General features: G+C 50.0%; 1 protein-coding gene across 1 annotated transcript in view; it reads right to left on the bottom strand.

Moving 5' to 3' along the window:
• The window catches only part of ANO2 (anoctamin 2), a 338,274-nt gene that overhangs the window by 46,317 nt on the left and 266,028 nt on the right, over positions 1-25,929 (bottom strand). The window contains exons 16-18 of the mRNA XM_032349035.1: positions 20,143-20,338; positions 2,264-2,375; positions 24-81 (exon numbers count right to left, since the gene is read on the bottom strand). Of these exons, the coding sequence (XP_032204926.1) occupies positions 24-81; positions 2,264-2,375; positions 20,143-20,338 (366 nt within the window). The remainder of the gene's footprint in view (positions 1-23; positions 82-2,263; positions 2,376-20,142; positions 20,339-25,929) is intronic.

Here is a 25,929-nt window from a genome sequence, read left to right as displayed (position 1 = left end):
ACCACCAGTCAGGCTGTACTTGCCTCTTCCATGCGGTAACCATCGAACACGTAGACGTAGCTTCCAGGTCTGCCCACGAACCTGAAGTCCAGAAGTGTGGGAGAGTTAGGGAAGGAGAAGGCAGGGCTGCTGGAAGGCCTGCCTTCTGAGTGGGTGAGGCAGTGGCCAATACCCTCGTGGAAAGAACTGGCCAGGGTGGGCACTAAATCACCCAGGCGTGGGTGTGTACACTGTGTTATCAGCTAGCTGTCACCTGCACCATTGAGGGTTCACCTCTCAACTGAGTTCCAGGGGACAGAGGCTGAGGCTGGGGCTGGCAAGGGACTGGGAAGGTCCCATGTATGGGCATCTGTGACAGTTTCTGAGCCTCAAGACCATGAGGTTTGGATTATCCCTAAGTGTACTATCTGTTCACCTTCTTCCCTCAACTAATGTCAAGAACTGAGTTCTGTTCACAGCTCCTCCTGATCTCCCAGGAAATGGAGGGGGAGACGCGCCAAAGTCACAAGTAGTGATTCCTGGGATCAGAAAAGAATAATTCAAACTTCCTACTGAGTATATTTAAAGGCACGGAAACAGCCAGCCTCCTTCCTCCTCCAAGTAGGGTCTACCTTATTGGAGGACAAGAAGACGGAGAAGGTGGTGGGGGGGAGGTTGAGAGGAAAAAGCCAATCACAGAACAGCCAGGTAATGAGAAGATTCCTTCTTGAACTGTTACCCCTCATCTACCTGTGGAAATCCTACCCATCTGTTTAAGGCTCAGCTCAAATCTTTCCTTCTCTGTGAAGTCTGTCTCTGTTCACAATTAAGTATTTCCCCGACACTTTCTTGATACTTCTCTGATGGCAACTCATTGCACGGGCTGTTTACAATACCATCTCTTTCAACAGACCACAGATTTATCTAAAGGGTCAGGACCCTATTTTTTGGCCTAGAATATCTATGTATGAAACTTGCTACTGATATTAAATCTAGAGAGAAAACACTAGTGGAGTATATATCCATTAATATGAACAGTCTCTCTGCTACTCTAATTTCATAAGGGTCAAGGGCAGAGATTCCCCAGAAGGGATTGTGGTTTTGTCACAAACCTATTTGTAAGAAACTATCAAATATGCACAATAGTAGCTCTTGTTATGGATGCCTGCTTCATGAGATGTTGGTCTTAGGGAAGCTTTCCTGACAAAGTTAATGCCTACTGGGAAATCTCCTTATAGGCAGCCAACTGACCTGACCATGAGAAATAGTTATCGGAAGTGATTTTACATCTAGACATTTTGCATAATAAAGAATCTGACTAGATTCTTTGTTGCTGGTTCTTAGAGAATCACCTAAATCTTCAGAATTTCCCCAGAGGATTCTCTTTGTTATTCACGGTGGGCTCTTGGGACTATACCTAAATTTATGCTAATGAGATTACTCAGGAATGCAGAAGGACACAAAAACCAACTGTGTGAGTGCAGGGGTGGGGTGGGTAGTGTTGGGGTGAGGTGAGGTGGGAGGGGTGGGGGTTGGCCCTGAGCCCCTGAGCCCAGTCACATGGTGAATGATTCAACCAATCAGACCTACGTACTGCAACCTTATAAATTTTGGACACAGAGGCTTGAATGAGCTTCCTGGGTGGTGGGACACATCAATGTGCCAGGAAACTAGTGCATCTGCAGGACCTGGAAGCTTCTGTTTAGGACCCTCCTAAACCTCACCCTATGTGCCTCTCCCATTTGCTGGTTTGGATTTGTACCCTCTTTCTATAATAAAACCGTTATTTTAAGTATAGGACATTCCTGAGTTCTGTGAGTCAATCTAGAGAATGAGCAAACCTGAGGTGTTAGTGGTCGTAGCCAGTTGGTCTGAATCATGAGTGGCACAGGTACCCCAGAGCCTGCAGCTCATGTCTGGAGTGAGGGCAGTCTCGTGGGAGACTGTGCCCTTAACCTGTGATATCTGTGCTAACTCAAGGTAGCTAGTGTCCAAAAGGCATTGCAAGACCTAAGAACCACTCGCCAGACCTGAAATTCCCTCCTATCTCATGCTCGAAGTTGGGAGTCCCAGATTATTCTGAGATTTCCTTTGGAGCCCAGGGTCAAATCCTGTAGTTTCCCTGGTTATCACAATCTGAAGATTCTATCCAAAATGATGTAACGCTAATGCCACTATTTCACGAACAATGTGGTGGGGCTGGAAGAAGGTGTACATTGGCAGTGTGCACAAGCTAACTCTAGCTGAGGATCCAGTCTTCCATGTGTGAAACCAGTGTACTCACCTCCCCTTGAAAAAGGCCACATAGAAGATGGGCGAGTAGGCATTGACAAACTTCAGCAAGAAAGCTTTGAGTATCAGTCGTTCTTCAAAAGTCTGTTCTGTTTTTGGAACCTCTGAAAGAGAAGAGCAAAGCTTGTAAGACTGAGAGACAGATTTTTTTTTTTTTTTAAGATTTTATTTATTCATTTGACAGACAGAGATCACAAGCAGGCAGAGGCAGGCAGAGGCAGGGGGAAGCAGGCTCCCTGCTGAGCAGAGAGCCTGAGGCAGGGCTTGATCCCAAGACTCCAGGATCATGACCCAAGCCGAAAGCAGAGGCTTAACCCACTGAGCCACCCAGATGCCCCGAGAGACAGATTTTTCACCTCTTCAGAGTTTTAATCCTGACTACATGAGCTGTTGTCTCTCAGCTCTCCTTCCTTCAGAGTAGAAATCAAGAGATCGGTTTCAGGCACATTAGAACCGAATTCATCTGGGAGGTCCCAAATGGGTTGCCAGGTACTATGAAGCTACAGAAGGCAAATGGTGTGCATAATCATCACCTTTCTCCCTCCACTTCCCTCCTCTTATGCCATCTGAGCTGGTAGAACTTCTTCCAACCACGCTCACCTCATCAGGGGGGACTCTGCTTTTAACTATGTGATTACCACTTCTGTAAGATTCTAGTTGAACGAAAGTCCCTGGTGAAAATGCCTTGTTAAACAAGGAACTACAGTCAATAGGCAGCAAAGACGTGTCTTGGATACCACGACACAGTTCCTCCTTCTTGTCTCTTCATTTCTGACAGGAAAGCCTGAATCTGCACGCCCTCTGGGTAGACCAGGGCAACTTGCATTCATGTGTTCAAATGGTGATGGACCATCAGATAAGTGAAACAAACACAAGCCTAATGTCTCCAAATCGGGGGACACAGCCCCAGCGAGTCCTATGAGGTTCAGGCAAGGAGTCGGCCCATAATCCCCCAAGAAGCCTAAGAAACCTTGGGCAGAAACCTCCCTGATGCCTTCAGAAGACTCGAGACCCGGGGGATGCTGTGGTGGACAATGGGGCCGAGTGTTTGCTGGGGATTCATGGATCGTGACAAACGTCTTGGCAAAGATAAGAAGTGACAGGGCTACACTTCAGGGGCAGAAAGTAAGCACAACCCCTGCATCGTGTACTTGAAAGTGTGCCGAGGGAGGGCAAGGCCAAAGCACCATGACCATTCCAGCTGGGATGCTCTGTGCCCCGATGAGGTTGGCGCACAGACTTGTCAATGTCTGCCCACCTGACTCACATGTAGCTTTAGTAGACATCTTTGGAAAAGTGGATGCAAAACTTGGTTTCTTCTCCTGATATTCCCTTCCTGGACCCATCCCCTTATGTACAAATCCTTCACAACCTATCACAATCAGATCAAATGTTGCCTGTAATCTCTTCCCCGAAGCCTTCCCCGATGACTTCAGAGGGTGGTAATCTCTTTTTCTTCTACCGTATTTTATATTTCTCAGTATTAATGACCTACCTCCATGCCTTCCAAAAATCACAACAGGACCTTTCATTGATCTTCTCTCTTAGTTGGGGTTACCTGCTATGTCAAGAAGTAAGTCGTTTGGGAATAAGTAATCTATTTGGGAAGTGCTCCCAGGAAGCCTGGTAAGGGAGTGCGGCAGTGAGACAGAGAAGGGAGGGAGGGCAGCACAGATATGCTCTGAACAACTGAATGCCACAGGCGACAGGGGCTCAATTCCCCTGCGGTCCTTGGAAGAGACTGTGAAACATCCCTCATAATTATTACCCTGAGGAACAAGCAAATGCAGTCCCTCACTGGGTGATGGGTACCACTGGACTTGACTCCCTGGCAATTCTGCCTCATCCTGTGCAGCGGTTGAGCTCACAACCGGAGATCACCTGTAGGTAGAGAGCTGTGGGGACCCCCAGGGAGGCCAAAGGGACATGTGTGCTGTACCTACTTATGCAAGGGGGGTAGCACATCTCACTACAAAGAGAGACAGCCAAGGTCCAGAGAAGTGCTCTAGATCACACGGGGAGTAAGTTCAGGTTACATAAGAGTTGAGGTCTGAACCCAGATCCCCCTGTCTCCAAAGAGACACCACCACACTGTGAAATCAGGACCTTGGACTGCTGTTTCCATCACACCTCTTCTTCCACCTCCCTACCCTCCAACCCTGGCCCACGGGATAGGGACCTAAGAAATATTTCTGAGTGTTCAGGTCACATTCATTGAGCCCCAGCTGGGGGCTGCCAGGATGAATGACGACTCCAGCCTTTCTACAAGGAGCTTCCTTTACCTAGGTCTCGGGGGGAGCCTTTTGCAAACTGCCAGGTCTTTTCAAGACTTAATATGCGAGTGGCAAGGAATCTTCTCCCCTTTCATCAAGGGGATCTTAGGGAGAAGAATGCAGGATTTCCATGACCTGTTTTCCCATAAAGCACAGAGAGCCCCTCATTCATTTGCAATCTTGGAACACAGTCCTGAGGATGAGAGGTGATGCCCAGAAGCATCAGCGGTGGTCCACGTGCGAGCAGAGACCTACTGAGGAGACTGTCGCAGGCGGATGTCAGCCCCTAGGAACCCACAGCCCCGGAAGAGGCCTTGAGAACCCCAGAAAGCTTAAGACACCATAGTGCTACTATCACAATTCTGATCCTGGCCCAGATTTCTCCCTAAGGCCTGGGGAAATGAGAGCTACTCATCCTCTAGTCATGTCCTAGCCCCCGTGAACCCTAAGAAACATGGCATCACCCTAGGCAGCCAGCAACACTGAAAACTGATTCATTCTCTGGGAGCCTTATCATCCTGAAGCCTACTTAAGTTTGGCTATGCTCTCGAGCAGGCCTAGAGGCCCTGGCAGGCCAAGCTGAACCTACAGAGCACCCAGTCATGCTATTCTGGGCTCAGCTGTATGTTGATTGCAGTGACTACTTGGCTGTTTTGTTCCAGAGATGGCCATAGGGACAGATTTGCGCATCAGACACACCTGACTTCAAATGCAGAGTGTAGTTAGAGGAATGAACTTATAGAGGAAGGGTACCGACATCTCCCTCACAAGTTGTTAAAGACAGCATAGGATGTTGACAGAGCCCTTAGCCTAGGACCAGGCAAGTGCTGGACTTCAATAAACGATAGCTTCTGTTGTCCTAAATAGCGTCCTCCAATGCCGTCATCTCCTCCAAGCCGGCAGCCCTGCTTTCTGCAGCACAGTTGAGCCATCTGTGGCCAGGGATTTGTGTATGACTCTAGACCCTAAGGTTCTGGGCATCATTATCATGTTGACTAATGAGTACTCTCTACCAACGAGTGGGGAGGACAGCTAATAGGTGACCCTGTTGGCATGTAGCTGGAAAGGTCTAATCAAAATAGCCCCTCCCCCCGCCTCCCCAGAACTCTCAGCCCATGCTTCCTGAAGTCCCCCAGACAACTTTGGAAATAAACATTGTCTGCTAGGGAATCTGGAGACATTGCCGTAAGTTTATAGGAGATGAAGCTGGAAAAGTCTACCGTGCTATCCCTCAGCTGGCAGACGGCTTTGTGGTTTTCTCCTTCCTGCCACGCCTGGAGGGCCACGGGCACAGCCCCATGAGCTAGAAGGGAGGCCAATCCCACACAGCCTTGCCCAACAAGCATTTGGAAGATGGTCTGTACTCACTGCTCACAGTGAACACTGTGACTTCTTCAGTTTAAGGACATTAGCAAAGCCCCACAGATATGTCGCCTGTAAGGGCTTTTCCTTCCCCGCTAAGATGTCTGCCTGACAAAGAAGCCGGTGGGTCCCTATTGGATTCATGCTTCTCAAATCTTCGCTGGGCTCAAGATCCTTCTTTAGTGTGATTCCTATTTTCCTTGACAAAAGGAAGTAAAACTGAGGCCCAAGAAATGCCTGCCATCCATTTCTAAGGTCACTTTCCCTTTTAAGATCTCGTGATTCTGAACCCCCACGTGGCTGTTAACCTTGGTTTTCCCTAGCCCCACGCCACCCCAGCCCCACCACACATGGTGTGGATGGCTTTTCCACAATGAGCACAGTCAGGTCCTGTGCAGCAGATGGGCCCGACTAAGCATATTTATTGAATGAACGAATTAGTGACATGAAAAAGATATGATTTAGAATAATGAAAAAATATTTATCATTTAATAAAAATTCCCCGTCTCATTCCAAGGGAGGACCATTGCCTGTGGGTATGAAGTTACAAGAAAGCAACAGCCAAAAGAATGAAATCTCCCTCATTTCAATTTCAATTCCATTTAATTAATTTAAATTTCCCCACCTTAAGATAAGAAATGGGGGTGTTGGAGTTGGAGGCAGGACCCAGAAGGGCTCTAGCCCCTGACATGGGAGGGGCAGAGAGGGGGCAGGAGGTGAGGCAGAGCTGCTGCCAAAGAAGAAAATGTAAGTGATGGGGGAGGGACAGAGGCACCCAGCAGAAATGTTCCTCCACTTCCCTGTGGAAGGAAGGAGGAAGGAGGAAGGAGGAGAGGAAGGGGGAGAAGGAAAGAAGGAGGGGGGAGGGGGGAGGGAAAGAAGGAAAGAAGGAAAGGGAAGGGAAGGAGGAAGGACAGAGGGACGGAAGGGAAAGAGGAAGGACAGAGGGACGGAAGGGAAAGAGGAAGGACAGAGGGATGGAAGGGAAGGAGGAAGGACAGAGGGACGGAAGGGAAGGAGGAAGGACAGAGGGACGGAAGGGAAGGAAAGAAGGAAAGGGAAGGGAAGGAGGAAGGACAGAGGGACGGAAGGGAAAGAGGAAGGACAGAGGGACGGAAGGGAAAGAGGAAGGACAGAGGGACGGAAGGGAAGGAGGAAGGACAGAGGGACGGAAGGGAAGGAGGAAGGACAGAGGGACGGAAGGGAAGGAGGAAGGACAGAGGGACGGAAGGGAAGGAGGAAGGACAGAGGGACGGAAGGGAAGGAGGAAGGACAGAGGGACGGAAGGGAAGGAGGAAGGACAGAGGGACGGAAGGGAAGGAGGAAGGGAAGGGAAGGGGAAGAGAAGGAAAGAAGAAGGAATGGGGAGAAGGAAGGAAGCGAGGGGGAAGGAAAAGGTTTTCAGCGCGATTTTGAGCCTTTGCCCAGTGTACCAGAGGCAGCCAATTCAACAGTAACACCCCTTCTTGTCTCTCATTTTAAAATATTTGGGGGATAAGAAAATTAAAACTTATCTCATCCAAAAATGAGTAATAAGGTCTAAGGAGCTGAAAATTTAGAAAACGTGTCTTGTAAATGTGGCAAGGAGGGGATTAAGAATGAGGTACAGAGAGGCACGTGTCTTTGATTTTCTTTATAATCTCCTTGGAACTCTCCGTGCTCAGATATCCCAATCCCTGCAGGAATGTCCTCCAAGTTCTTGGGAAAGAGAATCCGATCCTTTTGGGATACTTCACTCCAACTGGAAATGAGTGGTTCCCTTCCTCCAAGCTGATAAATCATGGGCCTGGTGATTATTTATTAGTTTTAGTTCTAAAAACAGCCTTTGCCTGTGTTCTTAGGGCCATGGGCCACCATAAATAATGGGCACTTCCAATAAACAATCCAAATCCCCTTGATAGGCCACTAAATCAGCTGGATGCCCCCACCTCAGAGAAGCTCTGCAGCCACGTTCTGGGCTTTGCTGAGCCGTCCAGGGAACACCCCCCAGGGACGTAGATAACCGGGCGTGGGGCGTGTCAAAGCCCGAGGCTCCAGTCAGAGTGCTGGATCTCTCTCAGTGGCCAACACAAGGAGCCTCATCTGTCTGTGACAAAGGCTACATGACTCAAGAGATAGAACAAGTTCTCCCAGAGTCCATTTGGGATGGGGATGATGTCTTTAGGCCAAGAACAATCTGCAGTTCAGGCCACTGGCAGGATCCCCTCGTAAAGACACAGACCTCTAGAGGGGCCGGAAGCCGAGCCCATGAGAAAACAGCCCAGAGCCTTGTGCTTCATGAAATTCCGAACACAGTGCCTTTAGACTGCGATGGCTATAGGGGTGCAGGAGGGGCATCAATGTGGAGACCATGGGAGCAGGTAGAAGGCAACCCCTCTCCATCCTTATTTGCTCCCAAAATCCTGTGTACCCCATAAAGTCACCCTGCCTTGATTAGAGGTCTTCTGAGGGTTTCACCTCCTCCTGACCTGCTGAGGCAGATTGCCAGCAGAGGGCAGATGCTGTCCCAGGACCAGAAGAGCAATCACATTGAATTCCTGGGCCGAGCCATTACCCAAGCCCCCTTTTCTCTGAAGTGTTAAACCCCTGGAGCATTGTGTCATGAAAAAATATGAGTACGAATGACCCAGCTGTAAACTGCCTTGGAAAATAATTAGTATGAAAGCCCAAGTTAGTCCCAGGGGGCCAGCTCAGAAGTCCGCGTCCCCAGAGCTCCATCCTAATCATATGAAAACGGCATGGCCCGCGAGAGAATGCCAGCTGCAGGGTCTGAATTTTCGAGAAGCAGCTCAGCGTCCCCGGAGTCCCGGATGCCTAGCCAGCAAAGATACAGCGATGGCGACAAAACGAAATGAGATGTCCAAGTGTGTATTTCAACTAGTACCAGTCCTGGCCTTCCCTCTATTTGTGTGTGTTTATGGGAGTGCGGGTAGGCGTGTATCAGCCTCCTGCGTGATGCTGTTGCCTTGTTTGCACCATCGCCAAAGGCAGGAAGTCACCATAGGGAAAGCCAGCCAGCTGGGTAATTAAGCAGCCGGTGCATTGCCGAAGGGATCGGAGAGCCCCAGGACTGGAGATTAAGTGTGGATGCTCCTGTAGCCCACAAGAGCGTCTTAGTGCAGGGGATCCCCCTGTTAGAGTCAGGAAGATGACTCTAGTTCCCAGAGGGATGGGAGACCTACTGTGCTGTCTAGCAGCTTCGCCCAAGGTGACAGCACGCCAGGGCACCTGATTTTAAGAAAGAAGGAGACTAAGTATGCAGGGAGCTCCTGGGGAAGAGGATCAAGGGAACAGAGAGATTGATGGGCCCCATCATGGGCCACTGTGTGCCAGGCGCTGTCCAGGCCCTTAACACAGATTCCCCATCTGACTGCCACAGCTGCACCATGCGGACTGTCTCCCCGTGGCAAAGAGAGGAGCAGGGAAAGAACAGGTAAATAGGTGTGCCCGGTGTGGGACCACAGAGGCTCCCGTGACACCAGTGGGTCATCTCACAAGCACACTGGACTGGAAACCAATCCCAGTGAGTGGGAAGGGAATCATGCCCCCGTAGCTCATCTACTCACGTCTTCCCAGGGAAGGCAGCTCAGAAGGAACGTTTTATCTTTTTCATCCCTTTTCCACTCAAGAAATACTTCTCAAGGGGCTATTATGTGCCAGGCATGGGGCACAGGGAACACAGCGGTCACCAAACCAATACATTCCCCACCCTGTGGAGCTGATGGTATAGGAGAGGGTGCAGACACACGTACCATTCTGGAGAGCAATGAGGATAAAAGGCAGGGAGACGAGGAGAGGAAGAGGGGGCAGGAAGACTGTTTCAACCAGAGTGGTCAAGAAAGGCCTCTGGGGAGCTGACCTCTCAGCTGAGGCCCCAGGGATCCTGTGAAACCAGCGCAGAAGGGCTGGGGAGGAGCCAGGGTAGCAGCCTTGGGGAAGGGCTGTGGATGCGCGAGGTCTACGGATGCACAGGAAACAGAAAGGCCTGAGGGACTGGAGCAGTCAGAGTGAGGAGAAAGCATTTAGTAGGCAGCAGAGCAGGAGGGGAAGGCAGGGGCAGCTCAATGGGCCTCCACAGGCCACTGAAAGGACTTTAGATCTCACTAGAAGCACAATGGGAAGTCAGCTTGGGGTTCTGCAGAGGAAAGGGATAGAGCTAGATTAGATTTTAAAAGGATCACAGAAAATAAGCTCTGTGTGTGTGTGTGTGTGTGTGTGTGTAGGGTGGGACAGTTGTAGAAGCAGAGAGACTGAAGAGGAGTGTACGGCGGTCCAAGCAAGAGATGACCAGTATTACGATGGAACCTGTGAACAGTAGTCAGATCTGGGGTATGTTTGAAGGTGGAATGGGCCGTACTTAACAGACTGGAATCTGGGTATGGAAAAAAAAAAGAGAGCAAGAGAGAGGTTCAGGGTGACACACAGGTTTGGCTATAAGCATTTGAATGGTTGATAGCTCCCATTCCTGAGATGGCAAATACATGGGTGAGAAGTAACAGGTTTGAAGGAAAACTTAAGAGCTCAAAGTTGGACACATGGAGTCCTTGGAACTCCATGCTTTTGTCCCCTGGGGTCACGTCCCCAGCAGGGAGAAGCACGACACCAACTGCGAATCATCCTTCAAAGCATCCAGCCACCTTCCAGCTTTGACAAACCAGAGCCTCAAGCAAGTCATGGCCACAGGTGGACAGTGCACTGGGAGATATCCCAAGGGCTTCCTGCTTCTGGTCTTCTGTGTCCTGTGACACAAGTCACAAGGCTGTAACAGAACAGATGAAGACCTTGGGCAGGAAGGACTTTTCAGTCCCAGCGTTCCCAGACAAGTGATTTCCTTTGCTGAGCCTCACTGTCTTAACTCCTAAGATGAGACCTTCCTTAAACATCTCTTGTAAAGACTGAGAGAAATCAAGTATTGGGAGCACCAAGCAGAGAGTAAGGGTGCAAACATCTGCTTTGATTAGTGTAGCAAAGCACTGCAGCAGGCATTTAATCTGGACACTTGTCTCCTCTTTCGTGAGAGAGGTGCTGGAATGTTACTAAGAATCTCTGACAGGGGCCTTTTAGAAGGTCGGGGTGGCCATCACTTGGGTTGGTGAGAGCCTCTGGAGTCGCTGAGGGTAACGTCTCCTTGAGGGAGATGAAAAGGGGTAGCATCAGGCTTACTGTGTTGTGCAAGTTTAAGAGGACAAGCTGTATGCTCTCTGAGTGGATTTCCAGGGGGAGAAGGGAGTCCTTGGTCTGAGTCTATGGGTTGGAGGGCATCCTGGAGATGGGAGGGGGAGGTGTATACAAGTCCCTGGAAGCAGGGACCGTGACAGCTACAGCCCCTCCACAGTGCTTACTGTGGAGGGGAGGATCTCCTCCCTGGGGAGCAATGGGCTGCCCAGGACCAACAGAATGGAGGGACCCTCTCAGCGAAGGCCCAACCTCTTCTGTCAGATGGGACAGGGCTGGCATCCAAGAGCCATGGTGCGAGGTTGGGAGACCCAAAAGAGCAGAAGGCTGGACATACTGCAGGTACATCCCTATTTAAACAAGGGTGTTGGCCCAACTGCCTCTATTAGTCAAGATCCCCGCACGAAACAGAATTCACCTCAGATGTTCAAAGGACATGCGTCTCATGAAGCTTCTACTTACAGTGGTGAAGGGGTGAGAAGAAGAAATGGTGTCCCTGGAGGCCAACAAGGACCATGAGGAAGGACTCATCACATAGAAGCCATGGTTAGGAAAGGAGGTACTTCTCCCAGAGATGAGGGAGAAGCAGGGAAGAACTAGCCCCAACTCCCTCTCCCGCCTGCTAATCTTCCTCCTGCTCTTCCATGGCTTCCTGTCAACTGATCCCAATGGGAAACCAGAGCTGGGGAGCTCCTGTGATACCACTGCTGCTGGGCTTGGGGCCACCGGACCTGGTGAAGAAGAGGGGAGAAGGGGTCTGGAGGGAAAACACAGCAAACAATGCCCACTATACTCTTTTCTCTTCTCGTGGCTTAAGTCTTGAGTCGGGGTACTTGGAAACCTCGAAGGAGAGGAATATGTTGGACTTCCTGCTAGTAGGAGAGAGGAGTGCTTCCGTGATTCATTGGAAACATGAAAGAGACATGTTCATAGTTAGAGCTCAAGTTTGGGAAGGGATTCTTGCCAGTTGTATTAAACTATTATAAGTAGCACGTTACTAATAATAGTTTCCTATAACTGGAATGAATTGTGCCACGAACTTGGGCTATAACCATGATCAGCTCCCTTTTATTATTAGCAGCGGCCTCCCATGTCCTCGTCCCACCCAGACAACGTTCACAAGACCTCACGCCCACAGCAGCGAGGGGGCCCCCAGACAGCGGCAGGATCCCCTGGAGCCACACCCTTCCCCTGGCCTCACAGACGGCCAGGCAGGAGGCTCTTCCTCCCTCATTGCCTGAGGCCACCCAGGGAGTCTGTAGCTGGTGGCAGAGCATGGACCCTGCAGACCTGACTCTCGGGCCAGATTTCAAATTACCAGCACCACGGTCTCCACACGCCCCCAAACCCCACCCCGGGAAGGCACACATCCCTGCCCACACACATCCACATGCATCCCCACGTATCCCTCCTGGGGAAAGTACGCTCCAGCTCCCGAGCAGGCTCAGGCCCCAGTGACGCCACCTCCTCTTGTCCCCACGCTCAGAGCCAACAAAGCAGCGCTTCCCCCTGACTCTGAAAACACACGTTGTCCACATCTGATGGAAAATTAGACCCACCCACGAATGTTCAAGATGTTCTTTAAAAGAATTTTCGATGTCTGACAGCCTCTGGCGCTGAGCTTCCTCTCCCTTTTCCCCTTCCCTCTCTCCTTCTCCTTGACAGTAATAGACTGACTTTCCCCGGGGGAGAGCTTAGAACTGGATACAAAATTTTACACTGAGACATTTCAATTCTTTGGAAAAAAAATTTTTTTTAATTTAATAATGCGTGAGGGACCCCAAAGTCTGTGAACCTACACAGGTGTCCTCATGCATGCAGGCCTAGGAGGCAGGGGACAGGGCATGCAGGACTTGTTCCCTCTGAGTCCCCCTGATCTCCAGAGACCCCTACCACCTGGCACCCATGTGGGTGGGGGCATTGCCCTGTAAACCCAGAGCCTCTTGTGGTGTTTTCTTTTCCTTTCTCAACACCTCTGAACTTTCCTGAGGACAAGGACAGCTACGTATTACCAGACCGTAGAGTGTCATGGTCCCTGCACTGAGGCCCAGCTCACCCCCATTACCCCAAGACCTTGGGCCTGTTCTTCATCTCTCTGTGAATCAGTCTTCTGACTCTAGGATGGGCATGTTAAGACTCCCGACATCCTGTGGGCACTTCTGAGGATTAAATATACTGATAAACAGAGAGTGCTTAGAGCAGTGCTTGGCTTGTGTACATGCACGTGCGTGCGCATGCGCACACACACACACACACACCACCAACCACGTGCTCACGAGCCAAGTTCCTAAACCTCTCCTCAGGCTTCCCAGAAGTGAAATGAAAGCAATGACCAATTCCCGGTCCTACGGTGAAGAGTCCATGGCACAATGTATGTGCCATGCCCAACGGTGTCCCCAACAGGTGGTGGGCACTCCATTAAAACCAGGTCCTTTACCCCACCGCCTCCTTTTGTTTACGTCCCCACCCCACCTCAGGGGCCCTTGGGCAGCGACACAGCAGCAGGACATTCACAGTGTTTAAACAACTCACAAACACAGTCATTTTCAAAATTGGAAACTCTGACTTGACACAGCCACCATTCTTTGAGCACCTACAAGAAGCCCAACGCTGTACCTGGGAGAGTGAACGGTGAACTGCCCAGCTCCATGTACAACCAGCACTGCACACACATTTTTGGAAGGGAGAGGAGGAGGAGGCCGAAGTGGTGGGGCTAGAGATCGAGACTTATCCTGAGACAAAGGAGTGGCTGGCACCTGGGTGATTTGGTCTAGAAGCCCGCTGTGAGCCCTGCCTCCCCCACTCTGCCTCCAGCTAGAAGAATGCCCACAGCTAGATTGCAGACAGGCTCCCCTTCCAGGCCAAGGCGGACTAGAGTGCAGACAGGCTCCCCTTCCAGGCCAAGGCGGACCCATGCCTACATGGGGCAGGGGAAGTCCCTGCAGTTTTCGGGAGCACTAGTTCTGCTCTCTCCATGTGGGCTCAGGAGCTTGCTGCCTCAAAGGCATGCTATCTCCCCATGTCTCGAGGAGAAAGCTGCTATGATCTGCGTGTTTGTGTCCATCCCAAATTCACATGCTGAAAACCTAATCCCTGATGTGACAGTATCAGGAGGTGGTGCCTTTGGGAGGATGGAGCCCTCATGAGAGCGATCAGTGCCCTGATTAAAGAGGCTCCATAGAGCCCCCTACTCCCTCTGCCATGGGCAGACACAGCCAGACATCTGTGGCCTGGGACAGGACCTTTTCCCAACTCTGCCGTCATCTTGATCTTGGACTTCCAGCCTCCAGGGTAGGAAACCCATTTCCGCTGTTGATACCCACTCTGTGGAATTCTGGGATAGCAGCAGAACAGAGTAGGAACAAAGCAGACCCCTCAAGCTCATCCACTTGGTGACCCTTGCCACTTCCCTCATCCCCTGGCCTCCCAGGACAGCTAAGCCCTGGCTGACTGGCCTGGGAAGCTGAGGTCCTGATGTCCTGGCTAGCTCTGGTTTCTTTCCCATTCCTGGAGGCAGAGCCTTTCTTAGAACCACCACCTGGGACCCCTTTAAGAATGAACAGATCAGGGGCTCCTGGGTGGCTCAGTGGGTTAAGCCTCTGCCTCCAGCTCAGGTCATGATCCCAGGTCCTGGGATCCAGCCCCACATCGGGCTGCCTGCTCAGCCAGGAGCCTGCTTCCTCCTCTTTCTGCCTGACTCTCTGCCTACTTGTGATCTCTGTCTGTCAAATAAATAAATAAAATCTTAAAAAAAAAAAAATGAACAGATCACTGAAGATCGTCCCATCCTACCCATTTACGGGGATCCTCACAAACTCATCATTGATGCTACTGAACCGGACTGCACATCTTATACAGAGGGTCTTGGCCGCCAAGGCCCCGAGCTCCATTCACTTTTCCCCAGGAGCCCCATCCCTCTACCGCAGGTTCTCGCTCATTCCCTGCCCCACAGTGCTGCGCAGCCACCAGATAACACTGTGTCTTGCACCCAAGCTGGTGACCATTGTTACAAGGCAGCCACGGAGACAATCACTGCCTTTATGTACCACTGCAGAGCCAACTCCTAGCAAATTCTGGGGTTTTTTGGTGACAAATATTTGTGGCAAGAATGGACCTCGGATTGGCCTGATGTCTGAGCCTATAGGGAGATGCTCCCAAGAAATTGGTCTTTACCACCCAGCCTTGCAGGAAACACTTGGGAACTTGTTGGGGTTGTTAACAGCAGCTGCTTGCACCCGGTGAGCAAGGCAGTCGTCACAGCCTCCTCATCAATCAGGAGTTCTGGGGCAAGAAGCCAGATGGGTATTAAACCAGCGTGAGAATAGCAAAGGAAGCCCCTAAGCCCAGCAGAATCATCGTTCCATTAGGTGGCATTATTCACAGCTTTCTGTCCCCAGGGAGCCCTGGGGGACTCCGCAGCCACACCTCTGCCTGTAGGTGCACCGGCCACCCCGCTGGGCACCTCCACCTCCATTCATTCATGGGCTCACACCCACCCTCTGCTCTTAAGGACACGTCAAGTCTTCTGATGCCTTGGCTGCAGCTCTCAGTCACTGACCTATCAAGACAATTTGCATGTACGTTCTTCACCTCAAAATTTCCTCAAATCCTCCACTAAACAGGAAATCCCCAATGCATAAATGCTCACTGTAGCACCCACAGTGACTAGCAGGGTGCCTAGCCTACAGGCATTCCTTGAAAACAAATTTTCGAGGGCACCAATGGAGAGAGAGATGGAGTTAGTCAATAAAGGCATCAACAAATCTGTGCTAAAGTCTACTGGGAGGCGGGCCCCATGTAGTGGATACAAAGAAATGTTAAGCGCAAGCAGCTGTCCTCCAGGGCTCGGCGGCCTGGCAGGGGCCAGCAGCAGTGATCCTCCCCGCTCGCAGAACGTCCACGCACTTCCACACATTTCCCCAGCTCTCCAGCTAGGCTGCTCCAGCCAGCGGGCCGTGACCGGAAGTGAGGGAGGCACTTCGGGCCCGCAGCGTCTCACAGACAACATGGCATCCGCGTGAAGCTTCTATGTGAGCCCGAGCCCCATGCCCTGCTACGCCGGACATGGAGCGTGAGTGGGGACAGATAAACAACTGCGCATCACCCACCTGAGGTTTTGAGGTTCGTTTTTTTACGCTGGCAGAACCTCATCTATTCCAAGACTCGTAAACACAGACACGAGTCCAGCGATGAGAAAAGACGGGGGTGGAACAGATAAGGCGCCCAAGCTTACTTGTACCTGCTGGTTTGTGGGCCACCAGTCTATGGTGTGGTGTCCCCTCTTCCTAGAGACCTCCCTCCAGGTCTCTGTGTGCTGGTGCCTTCCTGCCGCCCCAGTCTCAGCCACCATGTTACCACCTCCACGGGCCTTTCCCGACAACCTGACCATAGCGCACACAACCACACTACGGCCCCATGACTGTTCTCACCCTCTGGGGAATGTTCCCGCTCACTGCCTATCTTTCCTTTAATATGGGGGTAAGCACGGTGAGACCAGGGGCCATGTCTTCCTTGTCTATGGCTGTGTTTCCAGAATGGTACCTGGCACAAAGCAGACATTCCACATCCGAGAGATGGACTAGGGAACACATGATCTGCACCGGAGTTCAGAAGCAGGTATAAGGAAACTCCCCGAGGCCCAAGTGTCCAGAAAAGAAGAGGGGAGGCAGACCTCTCGAGGTTCTTTAAAAGGAGGGTCACTGAGGGCTGTTGGAGTGCCTGCAGCAGCCTAAGCACAACACATAGGTGGGAACCAGGGTGATTGCGGGGGACTGTGAGTGGCGTGGGTTGCCAGAGTGGAGGAGGACACTGGGAAGAGGGTGGCCAAGGGCCTCAAACCCTAGTTGATATTTGACCCAAGACCAAAAGGAAGCTGGTGTGGGGCGGGGGATGGTGCTGATGGTAGTGGTTCTCCCCTCCCCCAGCCCAGGGAGAAGGTTTGAGAGACTGCCTGGGTAGGATTTCTAAGCTAGAGGTCCAGAGAAAGGAGCTAAAGACAAGGGCACAGTCCTTAGGCTATGACAACAGCTGACACAGAGGGGACGACCCATGGACAGGAAGGAGGAAAATGATGAAGAAAGGACCAAAAATTTTCATTCCAGAGAAGCACCCTGTTTGCTCAGTGCCACACATCTGGGGTTGGGAGGGAAAAGGACCCAGGCCCAGTGCTCAAAGTTTCCTTCCACTGGGCTCCCAAATTGGGTGGCCCTTCCACTATACAAAAGTGCCTCTCTGAGCCCTCTGGGAACACCCAGTGTAAGGCAGACAAGAGTAGCCACCTGGGGACGAGGCCCACGTGGGTGAATGCATGGAGACCCAATACACCACTTCTCTCCAGACAGTAAGAAACTCACGTCAGCGTCGCACAAAAAGTATTTGCATTTCAGAGGAACAATCTGAGTGTGAACCTTAGTAAAATGAGGATCTAATACTTCCCTTGCTGACCACACACAGTTTTTGTGAGGATAAAATGGGATAATGGAATTCTTTTAAGTTTAAAGCTGCTTTATGAGTATCACTATCACAAAGAACAAACTGGAGTGGTTAGAATTTCATCGCCTTTCCAGGGCACGGGCTTCCTTCCTGACCCCTGGCTTCTCAGCCAGAAGGAGGCTAACCTTTTTGGGTGAGGGAGGGAGTGCTATTACAAACAGTGGATGTCGCTTCACGGTGTGGGAAGTGTTTCACAGCCCGATGCAAAGAGAATTTGCCCAGCCCTGTGCATGGGAGGTGCTCACTAAATACATGTTAGTGAGGTTTGCACTGTGGGCCACACTCTAGTTTCTAGGCCTCCCAGTCTCTAGAGCTATGGAAGACAGGTGATATAAAGTATTGCAGATGGGTGGCAGGGAGACATTTCTGCATCGTCGCTGGTTTCCTGCTCCTCTCTCCTTCCTTCTTACCTACATGTTCAGCAATCTCCTTTGCGTTAGGCCTTCCCATCTCTCTCTTCTTAGCGGCATCCTAAGTCCTTGACGGGACAGTTCTGCAAATATCCAGCTCCAATCGCATCACCCTCTTCAAACACCCCAGTGATGTGAGGTCAGAGCCCTTGTGGGAAATGGGGAACGTTTCCTTCTGCCCCTGATGTCACCCATATTAGGGAGGGAGAGGGCTTAGTTGTCATGCCCCACCCTGTCTCCCCTACCTTGCTCATTTCCCCTCTTGGGGGACAGAAGCTTATCTCACTGGTCTGTCTGGTAGGTGACATTGGCATTCCTCGTCCACCCATTTCCTCTGCCCTTCCTATGGGGAGCTAAGGGCCTGCAGGAAGCAGGTGTTCTTCTGGCCCTCTCACCCTCAATGTCCTAAGACTTCCCAGGCTTCCCTGTCCTCTGCTGCCAGCACTGGGCAGGGAAGTCTGTCTGTCATCTGGTATTAGGAAGCCTATCTGCTCTCCTGCTAAGCTGCTTCCTCCCACGAAGCCGTTTTTAGCTTTAAAAGTGAAATCTTGGCCTTTGCCTAGGTCTGCCTTTCCTTACTTCTCAGCTTGTTCAGCAGTCAGGCCAGAAAGATGGGTAGTTTTTTATTGGATGACCCTTTAAGCTCTAGCAAACACTTTCTCTCTGTCTATTAAAAAAAGCAGAGTTCTCAGTGCCATCCAAGGTCTTCCACTGAAAACTCAGCTCTCAGTCAATGCTCTGGGTCCAGCCCCCACTCTCCTGTGCCCTGGACGTGCCACAGACCCAAAAGGAACTGCCATGCTGGGCTCCTCGCACATCCTGGACGCACTTCGTGTTTTCCTTCTTCCATAGGCTGAGCTCTCGGCTCCTTCCTTGGCACCAAAATTCTACCCATCATCGCCATCATCCAAGCCCAGCCCACATGCACCCCTCCACTTGCCTTTCCTGTTCTGAGGGATCTGATCTCTCCCTCTCATTCTGTTCCCTCTGCCAGGAAACTCCTGTCCTCCTGCTTGCTTCCTCCTCCCTGTGCACCTGCCTGTATGAAGACCACTTATCTCTAAGCAATCCAATGTGATGTCTTTGTCTTGGAAGCCTCTCTGAGTCCCCAGGAGTGTTGGAGGCCCCCCTAAGTGCTTCCATAGAATCCCACATACCACTAAACACACCGAAGCAACCTCCTCTGCTGACTTTTCTCGAGAACCTTATGAAGGAACACAGAGAACATTTATAAACATGCACATGCCTAAAGGGAGCAGACCTCTACTCTAGATGGCACCTTGCCTAGAGCCACATGGAAACTCAAAGTCAATGCCCACTGTGAGCAGAGCCCAGGACCAGGGAAAGACACCAAAAGAGTCCTTTTGACTGGAATTAGGGAAACCTTTCTGGAATTTTCTGATCCTCTTAGAAGGGGAGGCTCTTGAAGATGGGGTCAGTCTATCAAGTGTCTAACTTCTAACTGATCAGTGAATTAAAGATATCATATCATTAACTGAACTTTGCTGAGGTTAGTGAGAGGCTGACAGTCCACATACTCACATTCAACCGGGGAAAGAGGTGCACGCCTCTAGGCCACCCAGGATATGTGCCATGAGGAAAAGGTCTCAGCTCTCAGCCTACCCCCTCCTAATAAACACAAATGCCAAAAAGTGACGCTCAGGCAACAGCAGGTTGCAGCTCAAATGACACATCTGAATACTGAGGCCACCACATTTTCTCACTGGCTTGAAGCTGGGGAAGTCTGATATGCCTCTTTGAAGTCTGCTCAGTGCGTGGGGAATGTGTGGATTTTCTGGGGCCTCGGCAATATGGGGATAGATAAGACCCTCCCAGGGCTCAAGTATCAAGAGCTTTCTCGACTCTGTAAACACTCCTGGGAAAGTGAGGAGGGCTAAAACTCCGCAGTTCATAGCAGGAAGTGTTCAACCCGTCTTGTCTCTAGGCTGGGCTAAAAGGAAGAGACCCCATGGATGATTCTCAGGGGAAGTACAGAACCACCATACTTTCTCATTTCCCCAATAAAATGCATTGCACAAAGCATTTTGTCCCTGTCCCTTTTCTTTCTTTTCGGTCACCACCACCACAAACCTTGTGCATATTGAACTGACCCGTATTTGAGGGGGCCTGGGGCAAAATGGGATTTGGGGACACAGTACCGATTTTGGTGAGCCACACGGCCACGGCGCCATAGATCTCGTCCAGGATGAGGATGACCACAAGGTTGATGATGACTGCCGTTGCTGTCACTGTCACCCGGACATTGGAGCGTGTGGACTTGTTGAGAGACAGGGCTGCAGCGATTGTGATGCGATACACGATGACCCCAAAGACGATGGAGAAGGTCAGGGCAATCTGTTTGGGAAATAGGGAGAGTCAGTGCCTAGTAGACAAGTACTGAGCAGCTTCTACTTGCCCAGCCAACCGTCCTAGCCGCTACGTCAGAAACTATGGATATGGAGTCCACTCGTGTGCACCCTCTGAACTCACGTGCCAAGCCTGAGGACAGTTACACTGTCCACAAGAGTGAGTCTTCCATTTTTATCAGACACCAAATGGTTGACAACACACACAAAACCCTAAGAGTGAAAACGCCGGACACTGAGGGGTGTGTGGCACATGCAACGTGGTTTCCTTCACTAAGGGGCTTCTAGTCAACTATGGAGGTGAGCTGAACTCTTGGTGAGGACTACTGGAGAGGTATTGTGTGCTCAGTGAAGGGACTGGGTACAGAGGAGCAAGCGGACCAGGTTGGGTAATGGGATAGACTCTCAGTGCAGAGAAACAGAGCCATGGAAGGCATCTGAGCTGAGAAGCGGTGAGTTAGAGCTTCAGGCGCTGGGTGTGGGAAGGCTGCCCCAACGAGAACCAAGGGAGAGAAACCAGGAGTGAGGTTTGTAGACTCTCAGTCCTCAGGTGAACAAAGTATCACACTAAGATTTCTCTACCAGGCAACAGTAATGGAGGACTCAGATTTTTCATTTGGTGCCAAAACCTCTGGCTGTTCACACTGAAAGGAAAGGTTCCCGCCACTGGACCTCTAAGGGTCCTCCACTTCCTCCTTCTAGAACCTGAGAACAATAAATCACTCTCCCAGATGAGCCCCTTCCCTCTCCCATCATAGTCCAGGAAAGCCCATTTCCATGAAGCATGAGGATATCAGGGGAAGAACGTGGCCTGAGTAAGCTCTCAGAGAGGGCAGAGGGAGAACATGGAATGTCTAGGTGTATAACCTGCTCTGAGCAAAATTCTAATTCTTGTCAGTCAAGTGAAGTCTTCTTAGAATTCTTTCCACAGAGAAGGCTGTTCAGATAGTACTCCCCCTGGGGTCAGGGCATGGTGGGCTGGCACTGGCTGTGGAGAGCTACATGGACACATGGGGAGAGAAAACGTTCCCTCTGAAACTACAAATTGTCCTGGACTACATGTTCTCTCCATAGAAAGAAGGGGAGGAGGGGGTATGGAGGAGACAGAAGGGAGGAGGGGGCTCTGGCTCAGGCAATGTTTTTCAAGCAGTGTGCAGGACACTGGTGAGCAAATGGGGAATGGGTTGCAGAAGAGTCAAGGTGTGACCATCATCAGACCCCTGGGGGGGATGCCTGGGGATGCAGCCTTAGTTATTTGTCTTCTGGGCCACCATGTGAAGGCAGGCAGCATGGCGATGTTCTCTGGGTCCAGGGGGTGTCAGGGTGGAGGAGAGGTTAGATGGAAAGACACTGTGTGGGAGGCCCCTCTTCTGATGCTGGGTAGGGGCAGGAGCAGCAGCAGCAGCAGCAGCCCCAGCCTCCAGGACTAGGGGGGAATGACGACCCATGGAAGTGGGAAAACCTGGACATGACATCACTGTTCTCCAGCAATGTAGATGTCTTCACTTCCCGTTCCTCTGGGATTGTCACTGCCAGACAGTAAGGGCCTGGAAAATGTGGTGTGAGATTCTTTTCCCCCAAAATCACTTTTGCAGCAAAGGCCAGTGATAGCAGTACTGATGAGAGTCGGGGGGTGGGGGAGGCCAGGGCATCAAAGAGTGAGCATGTATGCATCTGGGGGAAAACAACAATGGCAAAAACATCCTTGGCTTTGGGGTCTTGGGGGTGGAGCATGGAGGATGAGTGGGGAGGAGATCAGCTTCTATTCTTCTCCAAGAAGCTCAGCTGCTCAACTGGGGACGGAAGAAAACTCTTCATTGCGGGCCTGCTGTATCAGCTGGGAGCTTGGGGGACATGCAGGGTCTCAAGCACAGCTCCAGACACACTGGCTCAGAATCTGCACTTGAACAAGATTCCCATTCAAGTTCTAGAGGCACTGCTCTCTTGCGAAAGCCCTTTTTCCCACCCTCCCTGTCTCCTTGGCCCTACCTCCAACACACCCTTCCCTAGTCCTCTGCTGCTGTTCCTTTTGATCCTAACTTCTCAGCCCCTGATTTCCCATGCCACTAGAGAAACCAGGCTCTGACCTGTCTTACAGTGGTTCTCACAAGGATCACAGTTCTCAAGCTGAAAGAGCCTGGAGAACACCAATCCTGTCCTGTGACCACTTTGAAGATGAGGAAACTGGCATGGAAAGTGAAGAGATTTGTTCAAGGTCACAAGGCCTGGACTACAACCCTCATATCTGGGATTCTGGTAAGAGTTAAAGGACTTTGGCCTTCAGGAATCATCCCAATCCAACCTCTAATCTCATATATAAGGAAACTGAGGACTGAGAAACAGCAATGTGATGGGTCCAAGGTCTGGACAGTTCCTGGCAAAGCTGGGATGCTAACGGTGGGACCATCATAATGAACTAATCTAGTTGTGTCCTCTCAATTTTGTTATTCAATGCCCATCTTCACGAACAGTAATTCTTATAACAATAGCATAAAATATGGCTTTTCTGGATGTGATTTACTAACCATCCAGGACCTGAACCCTGCTCTGTGGCTCCCATGCCTACAATCCCATCCTGACATTAGAATGCACGTCCTCTAGTACTAAATCCAGCACTGTTTTAACCACTCTGGCTGCAGTGTTGATTTTGCTTATTAAATTCAACAAATATACACTGGATATATTTCATGTTTGTGACCGGTTTCCCTCCAAATAGGCCAAAAATGGGGATTGGTCTTATAACTGCATTCTGCACCTCGTGTCAGTTTCACAGCACTGCCTCACTATAGAACCTGCTTGGTAAAGATTTCCTGGTCCCTAGCTCTAGGAATCTAGCTCTCAAGTACATGGGAACATCACCATGCTCCCCATTGCTGTTTGTGTTTTGATCCTGTAGTTTTACTTGTAGATAGAGCCAAACTGTAAGGAAAGCCAGGTTATGGAGTCCAGAGTCCTATTTAATGCTATGAGGGACAGGAAGGAGAATGGGTCTGGACCCCACCCTCCAGGTCTTGCATTCTGCATCAAAGTTGAGAAAATCATTGCACATATACAAAGATGAGCCTTGTAGCAGCTGGACAGAGTACAGGCTCAGCTCATGTGCTCTGAACAGAGAGCAGAGGGATTAGAGAAAATCCTACGGAAGTAGTTTTGGGTCAGTTTGCTATGAGAAAGGCTTGGGGAAAAGAATTTTTAAAAAGCAATCAGAAATGGAAAAATCAGAAGCAATGTGGGCTAACCAGCAGGAGTGTACCCAGTCTAAAGCAGGGCATGAAATTAGTGGCTCAATTTTAAACCATACACACACTAATGGCTTTATCTCTGACATAATAACTTGTCCCTGGCAACTTTATTAACCTGACTAATTAACTTATATTCTCACTCAGCCATTTATAAGATATGTCTTGAGTGCCTTCTGTGTGCCAGTCACCATGCTAAGTGGCAGGGATATAGTCACAAACAAATCACACAGGACTTTCTGCCCTCGTGGCACTTCTAGAGAGGAAAGACAGACAACCAACTACCAACTAACATCAACCAGATAGTATATCTGGTGTGATAAATACTGTAGAAACAAATAAAGCAAAACAGGAGTAGTGGGACAGGTTGCAGCTTAAAAGAGGGTGGTGAGGAAAAGCGTAGGTGAAGAGGTAACATTTCAGCAAGGCTCTTGAGGGGGTTTGTCTGAGGGAAGGGGCTTCTGGGCAGAGGGTGGGTAAAGAAGAAAGCAAGGGAGGGGTGGGGTTGGAGAGGAAGACATAGGACAAGGACATGCAAGGACGTACAGAAGATGCTGGCTTCTGTATTTCATAAGAGGCCGATGCTCAAGGCAGTTTTGAGCAGAGAAGTGACATGAGATTTGATCTAGATTTTAAAAAGATGAGTTAGCTGCTCATCTCTAGGTGCACTATTAGGGGGCCCTTGCCACAAGCCAGGTGAAGGAGGTGGCTTCTGGAAGCTGGTTCCCAATTCCCAAGTAGAAGTAAATGATTGTCCTGGGCATGTGGGAGGGAGGCTCAGGCTTCTAGCCTAGAGCCAGGACACTGCTTTTGATAATCTCCTCCCACATAAAAGGGAAACAAAGCAAGTTTAATTCAAAAAGGAAAGAAAGGGGCGCTTGGGTAGCTTAGTCGGTTGAGCATCCAACTCTTGATTTCAGTTAGGTCCTGATCCCAGTGTTGTGGGGTGGGGCCCCGAGTGGGATTCTCTCTCCCTCTGCCCGCACCCTGCTGAAGTTCTCTTTCTCTCTATCTCAAATAAATAAATAAACCTTAAAAGAAAAAATAAAAGGACAAAAACTGTAGCTCAACATGTCAACTTGTTGGGTTGGAGAAGAAAGAAGAAATTCACTTTTGTCCTCTGTAACAGGTGGGGAAGAGGCTGGCCTCTGTCACAGGTGAGGAAAAGAAACACAGCCCTTGGCCATTGTTTTGCTCTCACCATCCCATGAAAATTACCCCAGCTGATCTGGCAGACTAGCATCCCTAAAACTTTCCCCATGACCATGACCTTGGCACCTTCTGCTAAGATGTAGTCACCGGGGTGAAGAAGGAAAGGGTATTCAGTACTCCTGTGTGTTGCAGTATGTGCCTTTGGCTTACCCTAATTCTATAAGCAAATCTCACTTTTTTATAAACATCATTGTAACCCTTTATCTCCCACTCCACGCCTTATTTTAGGGCAGTGCCAAGCCCTTCTCTTTAGAAGACTGAGGATTTTTTTTTTTAATGAAAAAAATGAGGAAAATTTAGCACAAAATAAAGATGTTTTTCTACCTCAGCCACAGCCACTTCTTCCTAGGAACATCACCAAGGCAAGGGAAGCAAGGGCAAAAATGAACTATTGGTACTTCATCAAGATCAAAAGCTTTTGCACAGCAAAGTTAACAGTCAACAAAACCAAAAGACAACCAACAGAATGGGAGAAGAGATTTTCAAATGACATATCAGATAAAGGGTTAGTATCCAAAATCTATAAATAATTTATCGAACTCAACACCCAAAGAACAAATATCCCAATCAAGAAATGGGCAGAAGACATGAACAGACATTTCTGCAAAGAAGACATCCAAATGGCCAACAGACACATGAAAAAGTGCTCAACATCACTCAGCATCAGGGAAATACAAATCAAAGCCACAGTGAGATAATCACCTCACACCAGTCAGAATGGCTAAAATTAGAAGTCAGGAAATGACAGATGCTGGCGAGGATGTGGAGAAAGGGGAATCCTCCTACACTGTTGGTGGGAATGCAAGTGGGTGCAGCCACTCTGGAAAACAGCATGGAGGTTCCTCAAAAAGGTGAAAATAGAGCTACCCTATGACCCAGCAATCGCACTTTTGGGTATTTACCCTAAAGATACAAATGTAGTGATCCGAAGGGGCACGTGCACCTAAATGTTTATAGCAGCAATGTCCACAATAGCCAAACTATCAAAAGAACCTAAATGTCCATCAACAGATGAATGGTTAAAGAAGATGTGATACACACACACACACACACACACACACACACACACACACACAATGGAATACTATGCAGCCATCAAAAAACTAAAATCCTGCTATTTGCAACAACG

The sequence above is a fragment of the Mustela erminea genome, chromosome 6 (assembly GCF_009829155.1).
Source record: "Mustela erminea isolate mMusErm1 chromosome 6, mMusErm1.Pri, whole genome shotgun sequence".
In the NCBI taxonomy this organism is placed as follows: Eukaryota; Metazoa; Chordata; class Mammalia; order Carnivora; family Mustelidae; genus Mustela; species Mustela erminea.
Note: the sequence above shows the minus strand (reverse complement) of the source record. Positions and strands in the feature narration are given on the sequence as shown.